Source organism: Rattus norvegicus, chromosome 9, assembly GCF_036323735.1.
Source record: "Rattus norvegicus strain BN/NHsdMcwi chromosome 9, GRCr8, whole genome shotgun sequence".
Lineage (NCBI taxonomy): Eukaryota > Metazoa > Chordata > Mammalia > Rodentia > Muridae > Rattus > Rattus norvegicus.
This window is the reverse complement of record NC_086027.1, coordinates 53,558,048-53,573,938: the sequence shown is the minus strand read 5'-3', so window position 1 is coordinate 53,573,938 and position 15,891 is coordinate 53,558,048. Positions and strand designations below refer to the sequence as shown.

General features: G+C 37.3%; 1 protein-coding gene across 4 annotated transcripts in view; it reads right to left on the bottom strand.

Moving 5' to 3' along the window:
- Nucleotides 1-15,891, bottom strand: part of Tpp2 (tripeptidyl peptidase 2) — an 81,466-nt gene that overhangs the window by 46,315 nt on the left and 19,260 nt on the right. For all 4 annotated transcript variants that reach the window (XM_006244852.5, XM_006244853.5, XM_063267773.1 and 1 more), the window contains exons 3-8: nt 9,312-9,407; nt 7,528-7,632; nt 5,435-5,559; nt 3,911-4,074; nt 2,264-2,418; nt 1,286-1,362 (exon numbers count right to left, since the gene is read on the bottom strand). In XM_006244852.5, coding sequence (XP_006244914.2) covers nt 1,286-1,362; nt 2,264-2,418; nt 3,911-4,074; nt 5,435-5,559; nt 7,528-7,632; nt 9,312-9,407 — 722 coding nt within the window. The remainder of the gene's footprint in view (nt 1-1,285; nt 1,363-2,263; nt 2,419-3,910; nt 4,075-5,434; nt 5,560-7,527; nt 7,633-9,311; nt 9,408-15,891) is intronic.

The window sequence follows — 15,891 nt, the reverse complement described above, 5'->3', positions numbered from 1 at the left end:
GTTGTTAAAGCTTCCCTTTTCATAGGACCTTAAATATAGCTTTACATACTTGGTGCTGTGAGTGATACAGACACTGATCACTAAGTAAATGCTCTAAATATTTCAGATACATATAAAGGAAAAGAGCTAAGGTATATCAAGTTAAGGCCAACACCGTACTTGGAAGAAAGGATGTGGATGACATATGCAACAGTTTCCTCTGAGGTCGAAATGTTTCATGCTGAAGTGAAGCTCCTCCTTATGCAGGAAGGTAAACAATTCAAAAAGGTTCCTTCAGGAAGTTCCTAAACCTGACTAAATTCACTAGCCCCTCCTTGCCAAAGTCAGCAACGAAAGCTGGGAGTTTCTCTAAGAAGAATGAAGTTAAACTGCTATGAAGATACTCAAAAAAGCTAGACTGCAAAGTACACTCTGAGACCAGAACAGCTGCTTGGGCTAAGCAGAAACCAGCCAATGCACCTGAAAGAGGTTTACACCAACCAAGGCACCTGGAAAGGACATTTCAAACCTGTTAAGCTGCCTGCAGACTATGGAGTATGGTCCCAATTCCCAGCCTTTTTGAGTTTCACCCATGCTAGAGTGGGCTTTGGTGCTGTAGCTGTCTTTGAGCATTTCTGATCCTGTAAATACCCTCTCACCCATACTCCTATAAATAACACCAATTAAACTCACTGGTTCACTCAAAGGTAGACTTTGATGGTGTCTGAATTTTGGTCTTATGTTTGCCATCTTCCGAGGAAACATTTTGTCACACAACAAAATTTTAAGAAAGAAGGGGATGCAGGACAGAAAGTGGCACAGACTGAAGAGACAGGACAGCTTAACAAGTGGAGCCAGCATGTGTCACAACAGAAAGGTTTGTAGGTAAGGTCAAGTCACTAAAGGGATAACAAGGAGCATATCTGGGCATTTGTCAGGTAAGGACCACTGAGAAATCCCAGGACCTCTGTGAATGAACTATTTTGGTGATGGATGGCCCAACAAATCCAACTTGTCTGGAAGGGAAAGAAAATGTAGAACAATGACCAATGCCAGAGGGCCTGGAAGGTTTTGAGTCTCAGAACCACACTATGGAGGAGTGACTGTGCTTGGAATAGTCTAGCAAAGTGCAATGATGAGACCTGGCATCAAAGACATGACATGGGAGTGAGAATCTGACCTACAAAACACAACTTTCTGCTGATCAGGGTTATATTTTATTGTAATTTCGGCTCACATACGTACATCATTTGATCATCTTCATTAATTAAGTCTATGATGTAACAACTGCCAAAAAAAAACTTACCCAGAATTTGGCCAATGAGTTGCTTCTCCATAACTGTAGTTGACAAGATCACACTTATGATTTATAACTTCTATCATCTATTAAAAGATTAAGAATCTGGTTTAGGAAGACATTTTTAGAAACAGATTAACCAGGAAGTAAAGTTTATAATCCTATAGTGTCTAGACTAATCAAAAGATAGCAGGGAAACAAATTCAGTAACCTGCCAGTTAAAAGTGAAACTATTCTTTTTAGAATGGAAGAACCATAAATGAAAATGGGTAGAAGCAATACAATGACTCAGATTAGATTTTAAAGGTACTTAAGTTATATGACATACAAACATACAGAATATTAAATTTACTAAGGCCTTTCTTTAATTTTCTTTTAGAGTATTGGGTCAAGTTTGTTTTATTTATTTATTTATATATATATATATATATATATATATATTTTTTTTTTTTTTTTTTTTTTTTTGGTTCTTTTTTTCGGAGCTGGGGACCGAACCCAGGGCCTTGCGCTTCCTAGGTTAAGCGCTCTACCACTGAGCTAAATCCCCAGCCCCAAGTTATATATTTTTTAAAATTATCTTAAAAAGTTTGCTAAGAGATTTAGTACAATGAGTATGAAGTATTTTTCTATAAAGACTTTAAATCAAGAAACTTTTTCCCGGCGATTTCAAACTTTAAATTTTTCTGTTGCTCTTTTGAGACAGTGCTTTCTTAGCTGTCCTTAAACTCACTGCTGATCTGACTAGCTTCAAACTCAGAGATCCACCTGTCTTTCCTTCCCGAGTGCTGGCATTAAGACAAGCACCACCACCACCTAGCAGCTTTAAAAATGTTACGATGAATTAATCAGCATTGGTTTGTTTCTAAAAACACAGCTCTGCACATCAAAATACTGTTAAATAAAGTCTTGAAAAACCAGCAGCATTTTATAAACATGTTTCTAATCCCCTAAATTATTCATCTGTATCAAGAACTCCTAGACACTTACAGCTCTGATGAGGCCTGTGCCTGTTTCCATGGTGCTTAGCCTTGTATCACCAATCTTAATGGATAGAATTTGAGCACCAGGAGCAACTCCATTCCGTTCAGGCTCTTCTGGAAAATGCCCAGCAGCTATACTCGCTACATGGGTTCCATGAGCTCCTATAGACAGAAATGCTTTGTGAATAAGATGACAAAAAATGCCATCACATGTGAAAATTTTAACCATTTCAACATTTGTATGACAAAATAATTTAATAAAAATATAACCCGATTATATATATCTAATGTTATCTCAAATATATTCATGTAAGTCAAACAAAATAAATTTCAATTACATATTTATTTTTTTCCTCTACCCTGATAAAACTCTGTAGTAAGGAAAAAAAACATAAGCCACAGAAGACAGCAAGTATTTGTAATGCATAAAATTCACAAGTTAACATGTTATTCAAAGTATATTAAAAACTCTTTCAAATACAATAAAGTAAGACATAAGTGGAGATACCCTGTCCACCAAGAAAAATGGGTGAAACATGTAAAAAGGCATCCCACAAAAAGGATGTCCACAAGGCATACAAAAGATGAAAACATGTTTTGCTTCAGGCGTCATCTTAGAATTACAAATTACTGTCACAATGAAGTGTATCTATGTACTTTGCACCATAACCAAAGTGTTAAAGGTTGACAATAGTTCAGAACATACCACGTACTGTTATCGTTCAAGAAGTCTGAACAGAGGCATACTTAGGAATTTAGCCAGTCTCACTTTAGTTAGTCTCATATAAAAACTAAGTTTATGCCATTTATATAATTAGAAAAAGGATAAATCATGTGGAAACTGAAACTATTTTATCACTTGTGATGCAACACAAACAGCTCCATATGGTCCAAAAAATGTAGTAATGAAAATCAAGATTTAGAGAATGAAATTAAGGTTATTGGTTTTTCTAATGTTAGCACACAAAATAATAAATTTCATCATTCTTGTATATGTCTACCATATTTTAATTATATTGTGTCCTCATTATCTTTTTTTGACCTCCCACATCTCTGGTCTTTCTTCTTAACACAGTCATAACTTACTGCACTCTCCTTTCTCCTCACCTGCCCAATACTAAAGGTCTGAGCATAAAAACACCCAAGCCTATCTCCAACCCACAGTATTATTCAGCATGCTCTTGCACTATATAAAAAATTTTATGATGGATATACTTTCACTAAAACTCATGTATTTGGCATTTTGTATATACTATTTTTGATTACATAACACTTTACATCATAAGTATGCAGAATCTGTCTTGGACAGTTACCTAGTAGTACAAATATCTAGTAGCCAATTTTTAAAAAATTTACATAGACAACTATAGTGATATTCTTTTTATATAAGTATCTACAGTTAGGGGTGAATTTTTCAAAGATTAATATTTGCAAGTAAAATCATTTCACATTTATTCATGGATTTTCAGATGTTGTTTTGTTTTTATTTATGAACTACTTCTACAGGGTGTATAATTTAAAAAAAAAATCTAGGCTTGGTCCTTCAATAAAAATTTCTATAATGAATTCACTAGAGCTGCACTCTGTGTGCTGCAGGAATTTATCCTTCAGCCACTACATGACTATCTCTCACTAGTAAATTTGAGACAGGTACCTCCACTGGTCACAATGGAGAGCAGGTTTCCATCATCATAAATATTAACAGAGTAATTCAGCATCTCAGCTGTGCCAAAAGAACCATATTCTTGAGCCTCTTTGTAGTTTCTCAATACAGTAGATTTACCCAAGTCCCCATTTTCATTCGAATCAACACAGGCTCTGTTGAGAAGGAGAAATAGGCATTAAAATTTATCCTTCCAGTCCTCTTTCTAAAGATCACACAATACAGTTTCTCAGTCACCTTCTCATTACTTACTTCTCCCACAGATCCCTTTGTTCCACAGAGTAAGCAGTTAGGCTTAGGTTACAAGTTTCCCAGAAGTCAATGCTAAAACCACACACAAGGACACTGATGGTCACAGATGGTATGGAAAATCATCTGGGCAAATACTAAAGCTGGGTTTGGAGTGTAGACTAGTTTTAGGATGATTAAAACATGATCTTACTTCCTGCTACCATTTTTAGTGCTGCCATTGTGAATCCAGCAGCCTTTCGAGCTGTCTGACACCAGATAACTAAAAACTTTAACCTTAACTCACATAGAGCAGTAGGAAGACATTTTTTAAACAAAATAAAATTTCCACCTAATTTTATGGTTTTCTTCCTCCCTGCTCTTGACCCATTTTATTACTTTTTTAAAAATTTATTTATTTATTATATGTAAGTACACTGTAGCTGTCTTCAGACACATCAGAAGAGGGCATCAGATCTCATTACAGATGGCTGTGAGCCACCATGTGGTTGCTGGGATTTGAACTCAGGACCTCTGGAAGAGCAATCAGTGCTCTTAACCACTAAGCCATCTCTCCAGCCCTTATTACTGTTAAAAATTAAAAGATACATACTTAAACACATTATCAGACTGTTTAAATGAATCTAAAAGTCACAGGTGAAATACATGTTATATAAATATCAACACTTTTTGTACGTTTGTATGGGCATGTTTGGGTGATTACTGACCATTTTGCTACACAGTCCCAAATGGACTGATATTCACTAAGCAACTTGTGGCTACCCACCTGCCTAGCCTACCAAGTAGTAAGGTTGCACATACGAATCATTTTGTCTAACTCAAAACTTAACATTTAATTATTGTGTTATTTGGTCAAGTTAACTTAGCTATTCTATCTCTATTTAAAACATCTAAGTCCAAATAAATTTTCTTTTTCACGTGCTCAACATGTTTTTAGTAAATGTCCTGTAATATTTGTGGTTACTTTCCAAATTGTCCAGTTTTAACAAGGAACATTTCTACATATATCTCAGTGATCAATCTGCCAAAAGGTGGCTAATGAAGCAAGTTTTTGAAAAAAATAGGTAAGTATAATGTTTACTGTGAAAAATACTAAGTTCAAAAAGCCTTTCCTCAACTAACAAACACTGATATGGCTTTCACATAGTACTGCTAAGTGATATGGTTATATAAATCAGAACTCTGTATAGCTCTGAGGGTTTAAAGTTCTTCAGGGTAGATAAAAACATTTTTAATAAAGAAGATCTTTAGAATACTTGAGATTACCTCCAGGTCTCACCATCATGCCACACCAAGCAGTCATACACAGGGCCTGGATCACTATACTTTTTCTCAAAAGAATTAAGTAATTCCACTTGACTCTGCAACTCTTCCTTGATTAGTTTATTGGCCTATTAGTCAGAAAACAGATTAGTATTAGATAAAACTCTGAATACCTGAAAGTTGTATTAACATATGACAAAAGACAGTGTTGAACAAATAGAAAAAAAAAATCACTTCTCTTTGGGAAAATAAGGAAACAAAATGTTTCTGCAGTGTTGGAGACTGAATCTTGGGTGTTGGACATGTAAGGCAAGTGCTCTACCACTAAGTTACAATTCTACTTTTGATTAAGAAATGTATATATTCATAATAAAAACAATTCAAAACCTTTTTATTTGTTACTTATTTGCATGCCTGGATTGTTCAAAGTTGCTGCAATTAACACACTATTTTCACAATATAGACAAAATATTTTCTATAAGTGAGTCCACATATATAGTATATTTCATGAAAGTCCCTTGAATGCACTCTCAAGGTTTAACACATTTTTCAATGCAAAGTCCCTAAATCAGCAGTGTCTACCTCTGATATCATGAGTAGCTGTTATCATACTGTGAGACCAAAATTATAAATTATGTTTTCATTGACTATTTCTAGTACTTTGTATGCCATACTAAACTTAAGGTCATTTTATTCTAGAATTATACATTTCTGGAGGGAAAACCAGGAAAGGGGATAACATTTGAAATGTAAATAAAGAAAATATGCACTAAGAGAAAAAAGATTAACTGTTAAAAAAATTATAGCTATTCAAATTATAGTATGACAACTGCTAGTGTTGTTTAAAATATAGTTTTGAAAATTATGAGAATAACCTGAGAATACTGATTTACTGTCCCCGAATCTCAGAAGAAAATCCTGGAAAGCTGAAAACACCGAGAAGCTTGTTTGTTTTTTCAGTGTTGTAGATTGTAACATTGTCGCAGATAAACATATCTTGGTTTTTCTTTTTAAACAAAAAGCATAAAACCAAAAAAAAAAAAAAAAATATCTAAAAGGACATTATTTTCTTTCATCTATAAACTACTTTAAAAATTAATGGAGGGTGGAGGGTAAAGTAGACCTAGGTTTACTTCCTTCCCAGCATCCACATGGTAGCTCCTAGCTATCTAATTTAATTTCTAGGGGATGTACTACCCTCTTCAGGCCCCTGAGAGTACCATGCACACATGGTGTAGGCCAACACTCATACATATAAAACAAAATAAATAAAATCTTTAAAACAACATTAGTGGGTACATTTATATAGCTATGGTGGGAATATAAACTGGCTTATGGTCTTTGAAAACTACATTATGGTCTATGAAAAGCTACAGCCAACAATATTTAAAATGAATATTTTCTTTTTTAAAAGATTTATTTTGATTTTATGTATATAGCTTTATATGTATATATGTGCACCACCTGCATGCCTGATGCTTGTAGAGGCCAGAATACATTGGATCTCCTAGGAATAGATTAACAGACTAATTTTTGGGTATTCCTCAAGTGCAGCAAGTGTTCTTAACTGCAGTGCAATCTCTAACTTCTAAAATAACATCATTCACAATAGTCAAAATAAAAACGCCAAAGCCTGCACCTATGTGCAAGATGAACAAACTGTAGTATACCTATAAAAATAAAATAAACTGTAATACCCAGGCCACACAAGATATCCTAACATTCTTGGCAAAAGAAACTGTGTTAACGCTTTGTATGGTTCCATTTACAAACTTCAAAAAGAAAAATCATTCTATACTGTTAGAAACCAGAATCATGATTATTTCAAGGAGGACAACTGAGATGATGGCTAAGAAGATGTACAGAGGAATTTCTATGTTAGCTAGTAGAAAAGACTTTATGACCGTGTTTTAAAACATTCCTAAATACATATGTAAATTGGTGAGGTAAAAATAATAATGTCAGAACTGGTAACTTTAACCCACAGAGAAAAAAACTGTCAAGGGATGAACCCTATGAAAATGCAGTCTACTGAATCCTTTAGAATACTAATATAATTCTGTGAAAAAATGTAAATAAAAGTGAGTAACACCAACTTGGGAAGAGCCATTATTGGCAATATCAAATTCTTCTTGTTTTCTACAAGCTTCTGCAAGCGCAACTCTGTGAATTGGATCCCAGATTTTTTCCTTCCGTTCTTTCTGCAGAGACAAAAAATTCACCCCACAATTAGGCAGACAAAATAATGAGGTAAACCTACATGGTTATGTTTGTGCCTTGCTAGCAACTCAAATACTACAAAGTTATTAAACAAAGGCTTACAAAACCATTTCTAGTGAAGGTAAAAGTAGTGGATTACTGAAGCTGGTTATGAGAACAAGTTTATCAAGTCATACCAAAATATTTGCATATTGTTATTCCTCAATTTATACCCACCCTTCTCTGAAATGTAGTGTGTCACATCAGGAAACAAACTAAATTCCCTGTCACTTAAAATACAAATAATGATCCTGGATCCATACAAAATTGAAAAACTGCAGATAGGTAAGTAAGGTGATGACTAAAGAAATGCTACAGCTTCACTGGGAAGGGCAGATATCCTCAATTCCTTCTGGGCATGGTGCTTCATCCTCTTTCATTGGACAGGGCTCCAAACTTCTGAAATTGGTCTTAATTAACCATTATCTCCATTCTTCATCACATAGTATCTCCTAACAAAAGTCTGCTAGATAAAAGAATCCTTTCATTAAATTAATAAACTGGACTATCCAGAAAAAATCTACTGCAACTATATGATCCATATTCACATGCTGATATTTTCTTTACCAAAACTGACCAAGTATAATACACCAAATTAAAAATGCCATTATATCTGTGTGTTCATATTCAATCAAAGCTATGTGTATTAAAATGAGTCCTGGTTCATGGGTATCAAAGGAAGTGTACACTGTGATTAGATGACAATACCCACATATCAGGATTACTGGCAAGAATAATACTTTGTTTCACAGTTAAAGTAATGAATTCACATCAGTGATTAATGTCATAGTGTTCAGAAATGGCACTATGCAATACAATACACCATGGCAGTTCCCTTAATAAAACAGATATTTAAAACTTCAAACATTCACATCTTCAAAAGAAGTTCCACTGAATTAAAACTATTTATAGCAGACTCCTAACCACACTTAGCTCTTCTTTAACTAAAGTCTTATCTGATCTATGTGTATGTATGTGTGTCTGTGCTATTTTTTGTGCACTATATGCATGGTGGTGTCCATAGAAGACAAAAGAGGGCATAAGATCCCCTGGAACTTGAGTTACAGGTGGTTATGAGTCATCTGATGTGCACATTGGGAACTAAACCACGGTTTGATGCAAAGACAGTAAGACCTCTAAACTGCAAGGCTATTTCTCCATTGTGTGCAAGCATGTGTGTTCCTTTCTTTTTTATTTTTTTTTTGCATGTGTGTTTCTTATACACATACTTCAACAGCTTTAGATCTGATTAACAGAATAATACTAAATGATGAAAAACTTGGAGCAAAAAGACTAGGCAATATGAAAACAAAAATAGAGGTCTATACTTTAAGACCTTCAAAAACCCTAAAGCTCAGTGACATCATCTACCCACCCACACCCGCTTCAAGACAGAAGCTTGAGAGCTTTAGTTTAGTGTTGTTTTGATCTTCCTTAAACTAACTAGTCCATGTACCCAAGACTAAGAATAACCACTTTAAGAAAAAAACATACTCAAGAACAGTCTTTCAAAGTTCAATACCCTCAAAGACTCAAGACCTCATGAGAGTATCATTTTTCTTCAATTAGGAATCCAATCTAAGCATACACAATTGCAAGTTAATACTGGGTTTGTCATTACCTGTATCCTTTCCTTGAGAGCCTTTGGATAGAAGTCATAACCATTTTTAATGCCAATATGATATTTTCCTGAAGGATTTGTCCAGTTTGCAGGAATCTGTAGGTAAAACAAATTGTCCACTCATTTTCCAATGCCAATGACATACCACTGTGAGAACAAACTACCTCGTATCTAATCTACTGGCTCACACTGGGTAAACAGGTTTATCTATTTGAAAAATACTTTTAATATTCTAAGTGGTCACTTAAGTGTCACTATGGTTTCATAGACTATAAAGTCCTTTGAAAAGGTATTATGCCATTAGACCACAATGATTATTTCACAGTTCTTTAGATTGCTGATATCTCATTTCTCCTTTCACCACACTAGTGCAAATTACATAGCAAGAGGAAGAGCGATGCTCAGGACTTTCTCCACAGTCTGACTTCCTACTTAAGAGTAGGAGTGGCATTCTTCTACAATAGCAACATATACATAATACACAGATATAAAACAACCCTTTGACTCCTTGTAGACAAAGCACTATAAAATCACATTAATTTCAGATAAGATCTGCAACACTCTCAAATTATCTCATAGCATTTAAAAATAGGTTTTAGCAGAAAGATGAAACTAAATTACTTATACAAACAATAGGAAGGTAAAAATTGGAATCTAGTTCCATCATGAAAACCAAAAAATTGAGTTCAAAGGATATGAGATTTTAAATCAGATAAATATGGCTATTATTCTAAACCATTAGTGGGGCAGAGGAGATACAATTATTTCCTTCTGTGTACAAGGGAAAAATATTCCATAATCCAAGCCTTATGACTTTATTTGGGGGTGGGGGTGTGCATGTATGTGGTCTAATATTTTTGGAAGCAAAAACAGCTACAAAACTCAGTTTAAGAAAAGGTGATGCACCAAAGCAAGCAAGCACTCCAAAGAAGAGGGGAGATTGGGCTGTCTCAAAAGTGAAGTGGCAAACCATGACATTATTGCTAATGCTAAGAAGGGAGGGCTGACAGGAGTTCCCTGAGAGGTTCTACCAGCACCTGACCAACACAGATAGAGATACTCATAGCCAACCATAGGACTGAGCCTGGTCACTCAAATTGGAAGGGGATTGCAACCCCATTGGAAGAACAGTATCAACTAAACAGACCACCCAGAGTAGCTCCAGATACATATACCAGAGGATGGCCTTATCTGGCATCAGCGAGAGGGGAGGCCCTTGGTCCTGTGGAGGCTTGATACTCCATGGTAGAGGGATACTAGAGTGGTGAGGTGGAGAGTTGGGGAGTGGGTGGAGGCCCTCCCTCATGGAGGTAAAGGGAAGGTGGAGAGAGGGATTGGGATGGGGGAGTTGTGGAGGGGTAACTGGGAAAGGGGATATCATTTAAAATGTATACAAATAAAATGATTAATAATAATAAAAAATAAAAAAGTGAGTTGGCAGCACTGTAGTTCTAATATATATGCCTTAGAGAAGTTTCTACAAATATTTATGAGGTGGGTGGAATATTCATGGGGGTAAAGAGATAAATCATGGAAACACAAAACCAGAAAATAAGTGAAATAATGAAACTAGGGTCTTTTGAGGATGCTGGCCCTTCATAGTGCATGCATAGAAAAATACCTTGCACCTTAGTTTCTGATATACTGAAAACAACCTATCACAGTGGGAACAACTAATCTGTCAGCAGCTTCAAGGTCATTTAACCACAATAAAGCATTATAAAAATTCAAATACCAACATACACTCACAGTTTCTTGGTTAACTCCCTTTGAGACTGGCTCAAATGTTCATGACTGTTCTCATGTTCTCTGTCAGTTGATACCTCTCCAGGATTAAGATCATCTGTTTGTTACTTAGAGCTTAATGTGTCATGAAAACTAGGATTTGCAATAGACAGGCAGACTGCTCAAAGAACCTCACCATGGTTTATAGGCTGTTTAGCAATACCACTCATATCTATCTTCTACCAAACAGTGAAGCTAGGAGACATAATCCTATGATTCATATGAATAAAAGCAATAAGCACCAACCAATTTAAAATTTCAAAATCCATTCCTATTCATTTTAATTATATATATATATATATATACCTGTTATCCATGTACTAAATACAAGGTTGAATTACTAATAACTCACACCTGGCTGGCTTACACTTTTAATTCCACATTTGAAAGCAGAGGTAGGTGGATCTCTGTAGTGAGCCACATTGGATTTGGGCCTGGCCGCTTTGTAACTGTATGGCCACAGTTAAGAAGCCATGGGATTATTGGACAGAGGCCTCTCCCATGTATTTACGGCACAGGAAGAAAAGACCAAGTAGTAAACACCCTTGTCTCCACTGCATGACCTCTGCTGAGCCCGGCTGATGCATGTGGAACCGACACACCTGGACCACACCTGGGTGGTAGTCAATTTACTTCTGCCTTTTGCTTCCTCAGCCTTTATCCTTGAGATTTAGGCTGATCTTCTCGGATTTCTCCCTAATTAATTCAGGTCTCTTAGTCGGTCTTTTGTCACCGAAGTCAGAGCCAGGTAGTCAGGAGCCAGGGTTTCCCACTGTGCTTCCCAGATATTTTCTACCTGGAGACTTGGGTACATAAGTGGTGAATAAAGCTACAGGAGACTCTCCTGCTCTTCCTCCTTCCTCTTTCTCTCTGACTCTCTTCCTCTCCTCCTCTCCTGGCTTGACACGATAACCTCTGTGTGTGTGTGTGTGTGTGTGTGTGTGTGTGTGTGTGTGTGTGTGTGTGTGTGTTTTCTTTCATCCCGCAGGCTTTCGCCGTGTCGGTGCAGGCACCAGGCGCCGACAGATCTCTGTGAATTTGAGGCCAGCCTGATTTACATGAGTTCCAGAACAGCCAGGGCTATGTACACAGAGACACTGTTTTTAAAAAACAAGGGGAAGGGGCTGGGGATTTAGCTCAGTGGTAGAGCGCTTACCTAGGAAGCGCAAGGCCCTGGGTTCGATCCCCAGCTCCGAAAAAAAGAACCAAAAAAAAAAAAAAAAAAAAAAAAAAAAAAAAAAAACAAGGGGAAAAAAAAAAGAAAAAGAAAAAGAAATACAGAATCCTCACGTGTTTCACTTGTATAGTATTCCATGTTCCATAGGAATTATTTCTCAGGTAGAAAACTTTTGGGTGAAAATTTCATACAATTAGGTGTATGAAAATTATTAGAGGCCTATGTTTTAACTAAAATTTTCTGTATCGATTGGCTGTCTAAATCCCATCCATGTTCTTCAGAAAACATGTTCTTGATAGTCTTGTAGTGCTCTTGACATAACAAAGAAGTGTTGCCACAAATTGCCACTATCAGGCAACAAAAATACCCACTGTACATGAACCTTTGCAAGCTCTGCCTCGGGACAACTTCAAAATATTCAAAAGGCCCTGAAATGCTAACAAAGAAAAACTCTCAAGCCATTAGACATGTTTAATCACACTAGCTAGCATATATATGACACAATGAAAATAATCCAGTTACCGATTTACATTTAACTATAAATAAAACAACAACAAAAAAAGTTCAGGGTCCAGAATCACATACATCTCAAAATTTATGACTATATGTTTTCCTTAAAGATAGTTATAAAAATTATACAAAAAAATTAAAGTCATGCTATCTAAACGTAGGCAGTTATGGAATGTCATTTGATGTATTTAGTACACATTTTGAAGTTACATACTGTCGGGGACCAGACTGCCGGACTAGGCAAAGCTAGAGCCCTGCCCTGAGCAGATTCCTGAGAAAGGCTTGACCTTTTCAAAGAAAGAACAGGTTCCCAGAAGACTGTTGCCTCATTGTCTAAGGAGAATATCTTGCGGTTTAATGATTCACCTTACTTACGTCCTTGGGCACTTCCTAGTACTGCGCGCCCCCCCCCCCCCATGCTTCAGTCCCTGCTTCAATTCCTGCTTCAAAGCTTTAAATGCTGTACACTCCTCTCAATAAACAGACCTTGACAAGGACACTGCTTGGTCTTGCTCCTCTTTCTCGCCCGTTCTCCCGCAGGTATGGGTCCCCCTCGACCCCCATGAATAACTGGGTCCCCACTGGCGGGGGCAACATATGATATCTTTAAGAAGCAAAGGTTTACATTTTCACCGTTTTAAGAAATCTTTATAATGGTTCAAACTACATACAATAATTACAATGACTATCTTCTGTCTGTAATGTATGTCTGTGTGGGTATATGCAGTGTTGCACACATGGAGCATATGGAAGCTAAAAGTTGATGCAGAATTCCTCTATTGCTCTCCATCTTGTTTTATGAGATAGTTTGACTGAACTGAAGCTCACTGATTAGCTGACCACTGAGATCCATGGATCCTACTAATTCTACTTTCAAGTGCTGACATTAGAAGCATATATTGCCACACTTAAATATTACATAAAAGCTGGATCTCAACTCAGGTCTTCATACTCACATGGCAGACATTTCATCTCCTGAGCTATCTCCACAGGTCCCCATCTCTGTCTCTTCTTTTAAAAATAGAATATTATAACATATGTAAAGCCACTTTTCCTGGGACTCAAAATCCCTATGTCTGGAGTACATAATCCCTTTAATTACAAATTACAGTTCATTTCTGAAACTCTTAAAGATATGCTCCTAATAAATGGGACGATTTTCTCAATGAATCAAGTGTCATCATGACCTGTGATTTCAGTCTTGCCAGCTTTTATAGCAAACACATCCTTGTATACTCAGATGCTATCTGCTTCGGCTATAGTATATCTAGCCCCACCATTCTGTACATTTGCATTAGCTTTTTAAAAGATTTTTCAATATTTGAGACTATATATAAATGATTTAAAAAATGTTTAACTTAAATGTGGTAAAGTGAAAACAGCATGGTGTTCCCTTTTAAAATGCTTCTAAAATTAGAATGGGGTAGAGAAACTACTGGAAAACCAGAGGACAAAGAGAACTACTTGCAGGTGTAACTTTAATTTTTTTCAAACCTTACTTTTAATGATGATCCATCACCCTGAGCTCCTGAAAGAAATAGTGACAGTGGTGGGTCTTTCATTTGGGGGCTCGTCCGGGATCAGTGACCACCCTCGTCTCCGAAGACCCACTTGGAGGTGAGATAGCATCTGTGTCTTTGTCTGTGTCCTTGTGTTTTGTGCCGGCTAAACTCTGGGCCTGTATTTGCTCGTGAGTTCTGGAGTTCTGGTTTTTCAGTCGCTCCCATCTTGGTGTGAGAAGGAAGGCTCGTGTCTCAGGAGAGACTCGAGAGTGAGAGGCAGACGTGCCAGGGGCTCACCGATTGTGCTGCCCTGGGAGACGTCCCATCTAGGTGCTGGTGAGGATTCGGTGATTCTCCTGGATTAGAGAAGAGACCCGTCGTCCTCCCAGCTGTCTGTATTTCTTTTCCAGGGTGGTCTTTGTCTGTGTGTCTTAGGTCTTTGTTTTGTGTTACTTGTGACTTTGGTGATGGGACTCCTCTGAGTTTGACTTTAGACCACTGGACTGCTAGAGCACACAATTTGTACCGTGACAGACCTTTTGCTCCTTGGAGTGGCCGGCGTTTGATATTGGCTGGCCTCCAGAAGGCACCTTTGACTTAACCATTATTTTTGATCTGCTCTCCTTCATCTGTCTTTGGTGTTCCCTTGGGAAGGAGGAGTGAAGTAGAATCTACTCCCCTTCATCTGTCTGTGGTTGAGAAGGAAGAGTGATGTGGAATCCGCTCTCCTTCATCTGTCGTTGGTGAGCTCACGGAAGCTCCCTTCTAAATCAGTTCAGTTTTGTGGTAATCTCGCTGCAGACGCTTGTTTTTTGTTTTTGTGCGCACCTCTATTTTTTTGTCTGTTAATCTTTTGATTGTCTTTCTGTGTGACTGAATGCTATTTGTCTTCTTCGGGGGACCTCTATTTTCTGGACTCTTGTTTTCTCACCATCCCACTTGAAATGCTTGTTAGTAGCCGTTACAGGAAATACAGAATCCTACTAGAGGCCAGAAAAAAATGTTCCAGACATGGATGGAAGGCCCTCACTTCTGCCTGTTGACTTTAATACGCCTGAAGGTAGGGAGCGCCAGTTCTACCGTCAGACTCCAATGGTTGGTCTCTAAGGGGCTGAAAAAATGCCCCACCAATTTGGCTAAAGTAAGGAAAAGATATGAGGAAAAAGTTGCAGAAACTTGAAGGGTTAAGCTAAGTCGCTGAGAGAGTTACTGTAAGTTGCAGAGAAAATAAGGTTGATGTGTGGTTCAGGGTCTGTGCAAAAAGTGGACAGCACCTAATAGCTGTAGAAGAAGATGCAGACAGAGAGACTAAAAAAAGAAAGAAGACAAAAAGAGCAGAAAGCTAGGGAAGAAAAGAGACAAAAAGAAGAGGAAGCTAGAGAGCTAAAAGACAAGAGAGGAACATATACTGGCCACGGTAATTAGGGAACCTAGGAAGACGGTACCTGGCAACAGAAGAGAATTCCTGGCTAAAGATCAGTGTGCCTAATGCAAAGAAAAAGGACACTGGGTCAGGGACTGCCCCAGAGAGAACAAGAGGGGCCACTGGAGAGCCTCTCGGTCCTAGAGTGCTGGCTATGCGCAAAGATAGAAGGGAAGCCCGCCC